Source organism: Hippocampus bargibanti, linkage group LG13 (genome assembly GCF_051943395.1).
Source record: "Hippocampus bargibanti isolate YZ-2025 linkage group LG13, ASM5194339v1, whole genome shotgun sequence".
Lineage (NCBI taxonomy): Eukaryota > Metazoa > Chordata > Actinopteri > Syngnathiformes > Syngnathidae > Hippocampus > Hippocampus bargibanti.
In genome coordinates, this window is record NC_142746.1 from 8,259,016 (window position 1) to 8,265,015 (window position 6,000).

The following is a 6,000-nucleotide window of genomic DNA, read 5'->3' on the forward strand; positions in this document are numbered from 1 at the left end:
AAAAAATTATTTTGTAAAAAGAAGCAATGTTTTCCTGTTGAGGTGTTTCGGAACCTGAAAAATTCATATGAAGAGACATTCGTCAGTCGACGTACCACTGTCCAACAATTTCCGAAGAAAAACCTCTGTGGGACTTGCAATGATGCCTTGCACACATACACTATGCGACCATAATGCTATTTACATTTATCAGCAGGAGTGTTCATAAATAATGTTTAAAAACTACAAATACAAAATAAAAGAACAGTCTTTAATTAACATTTCTTGTGTTTGGGTGGCGGGGGCAATTTAAGAGCAAAATCCTTCTGAAAATACCCCATTATATCCCAATAAAAGCCACTCCGGTGAGCCGCGGGGGTCTCAACAGGGTTCTTGTCATTCAGTCAACATTTTTAATTGGCTCCACCTCACAGAGTGGGCGAGCTAATTGGTTTGACAGCAGTGAGGAGGTCATCTAATTGGCTGGGTAATGACGGTCATAAGAGGACAGAGGATGGGGGAGATGGAGGGGGTGGCAGGATTGCCATCTGGGTGTCGGGGGCAAACCGTTAGATAATCCCGATGTCCCGCCGCTGCCCTCTGGACATCACCTTCGGGGGGGGGATGTAGGCTGAACCGTACTATGCCACCGTGTTTCAGCATTTTTTAAATTCAATGCTGGAAAAACAATGATCAATAAAATAGAGAGAAAGAAAGAATTGGTTGTGCGCACCTCGGGGCAGCATTATTCGGATTTCTGAATATGCAGCGTAGATACTCATTACTTAGTGGAAAAAAATGTATGAGGGTGGGTATTATACTGTCTGTCTACATGCGTTGCTTTATTGTTTGTGGTCTTGTATTGTACAGTAAATGGCCTTACATGGCCTTTCTGCATTTGGTGTTAGCATTAAGCTAGAGGAGGCTTTGTGGTTGTTTTAAATATATGTTGTTGTTTTTATTTTCTTTGACATCGTACTCCACTACACTTTGCTCACAAGTCAACTCAAGATGCTGCCATTTTAGAAATATTTATCAAATGAAAACGTGTCTACTAATCTTGTTTTGCTTATATCAATAATGTCCCCACCTCTTAAATTTCACGCCATAGTCAACCAGCAAAACAAAGCTCAATAAATATGGTCGCTTGTGACGCATTCCAATTCCGACAATCAAACAAGCTGTCGTTATCACGCTAATAAAGAGCCAGCAGACAAAGAGCCGACACACAAATGATAGAATCTGACCATCACAGTGGGTTGTGTGTGTGTGTGTGTGTGTCTGTGAGTGTGTGTGTGTGTGTGTGTCTTCAATTGTATATGTGCCTGTGTGTGTGAGAAAGTGTGAGGATGGCTTGCCAATAATACCACGGACAGCTGCCCGACTGTAAAAACAAATGCGCGCACAAACACACACATTGTGTCTGCATCGTGCTGACATTGAAGCCTTGGAAACACACACATATACCCACACACACACACACACACACACACACACACACACACACACACACACACACACACACACACACACACACACACACACACACACACAAAGCTTGCTGTGACTGGCCACTTCCTGTCAGGCGGCACACAGCTGCCAAGCTCTGAACACATGCCCAGTGAGCCCCCCGCATCATATGAGAGGTTTAACATTATAAAAAGGCAATTTGGAAGAGCAAAGTAGCAGTCGGTAGAGGAAGCTACTGGATGAAGAAGCCAACCAGACACAGGAAATGAGGAATTAAAGGTGCCAGAAAGCGACTCATGTGCCCTTGCAATCACTTTATGGCGTTCATTCTTGGGAATAATCAAACTTGAATACCATGTTCCATTACCTGGAAATGGCGATTTTGAATTGAAATGTCAAAAACCCTGTTTGGGTTTAGGAATAGGAGATTGAAACATTTTTCTGTGTATTATGGGATGATCAGTGAAGCTAATGTCAGAAGAGATTTTTTTTCAAACCTTCCAAATGATCAGCAAAATATTTATGTCACTCTCCAGCCTAGATGCAAAACATGTTTTAATGGACCATTTAAGTGTTCAGAAATCCGCCCCACCCCCGCCTCATGTCAGACGACCATTACATTTTATTTAATTTTTATGACTAACTGTGAACTCTGCCAAGGCCAAACTTTGAAGCACTAATACTTGTTTCTAAGCATTAATATCCACAAAGATGTCTGACAGTGTGACCCATCAGTGGCCCACATATGAGGCCCCATTGTGTGGGGCCGACATTTGCTCCCGGCAGATAGCTTTGACAAGATTTCTTGAAGAATTAGCTAATATGTGCCTTGGGGGCGAGATAAGGGTGAAAGTGTGAGACTGCATAATGCACTCAACTTACCGGACAGTTGATTGGGTACAGTATTGTTGAATACAACAGCTTTTTGCGTGTTTCAGCAGTTATTTTCTTATTTTGAAGCACTTATTTGACCAATTGGCCCATTCCCTAATCAGATACAGAATAATTTCGCAATATTAAAATATAACGTGTCTATGAGAAACATGTATTGTTGTTGTCCACTTGGGGTGGCCATCTTGATATTCCTCACTGAATCTGTGTGGTTGAATACATGTTTGGCTTCAAAATGTCTTCACAACTTGTTCACACATTAAATGTAAATGAATACCCATACATGTCGACTGCCAGGGCATTAATTGAAGCTGTCGTACATCTGTATGAATGTGCTTTTTATTTTTTAATCCTAAATTTTGGACTTTCCCTCTTATGCACTGTTTTCAAATTAAGTTCCAACTTGTTTCAGACCGATAAGATCGGCTGTTCATCACAAGTTAAATGCTTCATGTTTATTAGCATTATCCAATTGAACCATGCACCACTTTCAATATACCAACAGAGCTGGCACACCACCTCCCCCTCTACCGCAAGAATACTCTCCCCCAAAAAGTCAAAACAAAGCCACTGTTCATGGCCAATATAAAATCACTCCAACCCATGTGACCCCCCACCCACTCAGACACACTGACTCTTAGAGATGTCGCATTCAGGGTACTCACATCTCCAGCATAACCTCATTGAGGTAAAATCCATCCACCAATTGAACATATTCGGACAGTTTGCTACTATCTGTCACTGTGGGCTGCCCCAGTGTCTTCACCTGAGGAAAAAAAATGGGGGGGGGGGGGGATGAAAAACACACCACACCTCGAATAAATCACTAATTTGAATGCATTAATGTGATGGGAGAATTGACTTACCCAGCAGACAAGGGGTGACAGCATAAAATGCTCCAGGAGGGGGCTAAAAACCTCACTTTCCATTATTTTACTAGCACGTTAGTTGCAGTGTATGGAAAGAAAATGGGAGTGGGTGGTTCTGAATGTGAGAGGTTGTTTGAGAGCCGACTCATGTGGTTGATTGGTTTAAAAACAGGCACATTTCGGCGGCTTTGAGCAGAAGTTGGGGGCGGGGGTTGGAAGGGGGGGGGGGGGGGGGAGAAAGGTTAATCCACAAACGTCTCGACACGATCCAGCTGTTTTCTCGAAGCCATTTCAAAACCAGCAGCGTCCACGAATGAAGGATAAATCCTGGGATGCTAGATAAAGGAAATCGTCGAAAAAATATAACATATATAAAAAGTATGTAAAAAATTCAAATGTAAACAATAATCCAGCCCTTTCAGATTCCAGACAGTCGTCTCGGTCCTTGCGTCAAAAAAGTACGTGTTACTCCATTCATCGCCTGGCCGCTAATGGGACTGAACAGGAGCAGCTGAGGAGACCAAAAGCACCGCCCACTTCCATCTCTCTCTCTCTCTCTCTCTCTCTCTCTCTCTCTCTCTCTCTCTCTCTCTCTCTCTCTCTCTCTCTCTCTCTCTCTCTCTCTCTCTCTCTCTCTCTCTCTCTCTCTCTCTCTCTCTCTCTCTCTCTCTCTCTCTCTCTCTCTCTCTCTCTCTCTCTCTCTCTCTCTCTCTCTCTCTCTCGGGCATTGCTCTTAGGTTCTAATTTAATCTGTTGTCATTGTTTTGTTTTTATTTTAGTTTTTTTGGGGTGGCGGGGTTAATTAGAATACACTCACACATTGCATATGGTTATTAATGTACTCGTTATTAAATGATTAAATGATTTTTTTTTCAATCGTCTCTAAATATATATATTTATATATGTATGTATTTGTATATGTATGTTTCTGTTGCTCATGGGAAAACAAAAAAAGCAACTTGTGGTCATTTTAACAGAAATGATCCAATTGTTTAAACATACCTGTGTACTTTTGCACACGTACGATGATACATTTTTATAAAGTGAAATCTCCTTGAGGTTGGTCCAATTCCATATATAATATATACAAGAAATTGATATTTATTCAAACAACCTTAAACACTCAAAATGGTGTGGGTCTTTTTGTGTGTGAAGGTGGTAATGGCTAAACGATAGCTTAAGTGTGAGGTGAATAAAATTCACATTTGTTGTCTTTGACAAGTAAGGATGCACACGAGGGTATTTGTGGTGGCCCGGCAACTTGTATATTAATTCCAGATCACTGCCCAGAGCACAGGAGACACATAATCAACGAGTGATGGATGACTCTTTAATTGAAAACACATGACCTGGGATAAGGGTAACAGGAGTTTTTAGACGATTGCTTACCCGAAAAAAAAACCCTTCAGCACAACAAAGAAGTAGTCCTCTTGGTTTCGGTTTGCTTTTACAACGACGCACGCTTGTACTGGATTCAAAATACTACATACCAAATCGACCTGCTTTATGTATGTATTCCGAATGGCACACATATTGCATAAAACCAACAGCAGCTTCTCACTGTTTTAGAGATGATTGAAAAAACGTTTAGTTTTGCTATTGAAAAATCACAATTTGGTATGGCATGAAAATAAGTAAATATTGGTGGGAATATCCTGGACGATGAAGGTGTCACTGATGTTCTCCCACTCTGCTGGTGCTGAAATTGGAAATCAATGTTTAGCAAATACCCGCACCCCCCCCCCCCCCCGCCCCTTCGTTTAATCATGCAGACCCGTGTGGACTAATCATCGGGAAATATTGTCCTGTTGAACAAAAAGAATGCAAAGGCCATTGTCATATATAGGAATATTTTTTCCTCTTTTCAAAGTGAAACACTCCAGGAATCAGTAATTGCAGTGCATTATTTTAGCTGCGACTGAAATTATCAGGTAATGGGGGGTGAATAGAGTATTCCGGCAACAAATAAACTATTTCAGTAATTTTGTCTGTGGCGCCCCCCTACGGCGAATTTGAATGGTGCCCTGTGTCAAAGCAACACTCCGCTCGACCGGATAGTATTTTTCATGCTTTTTATAGGGATAGTCTGTCCCGATAAAAAGACACTAGAAAGAACCCTTCATTTTCTCTAAATATGTTGAATTATTAACAAGAAATTAACAATATCAAATCATTAGAATTAAGGGTAAAAAAAAACATTAGATGATGAAATGATTTGAAATGTGCCTTCTGGCCTACAATACACGGTCATAAAGCATTATGCTAACACACTTTCTGATTAAAATCAAGATATATATAATTTTGACAAAACTAGTATTCACAACAATTTATACGAACGTTTAAAAAAACAATAAGGAAAACTGCAAACTGTTGAAATATTTTTTTATTAAATACACTTCAATATTCCAGTAATAACCAAGCTATGAAGAACAACCATCCACACAAACAGCTTTGAAAATGTACCACTGTCATTAATTAATTTTATGCCCATGCAAAAACAAACCTGGCATCCGACTTTATCATATGTCATTCTTTCGTTTTTATTTTTTTTTAACAACATACTCTCACCAAAAAGCTAATAAGGCTTTCTTCTACTCGGTGACATGAGAAATTCTCAATTGTCCATCCAGTTCAAAGTGAAAAATAACTAGAAAGTACACATGCATATTTCATCATTAGCATTATCATCATCATCATGGTGTAAAACTGCATATATTTTCAATATTTATCTACGGTTGCTGTGGCTTGGACAACAAGTGTACTTTTTTTTTTTCTCTGCAAACAGTAAATA

General features: G+C 40.1%; 1 protein-coding gene across 1 annotated transcript in view; it reads right to left on the reverse strand.

Annotated features, from left to right (window-relative positions):
* Window positions 1-3,684, reverse strand: part of ccdc88ab (coiled-coil and HOOK domain protein 88ab) — a 56,349-nt gene extending 52,665 nt beyond the window's left edge. Inside the window, 2 exon segments of the mRNA XM_089012188.1 lie at window positions 3,006-3,106; window positions 3,207-3,684. Coding sequence (XP_088868314.1) covers window positions 3,006-3,106; window positions 3,207-3,269 — 164 coding nt within the window. The 5' untranslated portion in view covers window positions 3,270-3,684.
* Window positions 3,685-6,000: the final 2,316 nt, after the last annotated feature.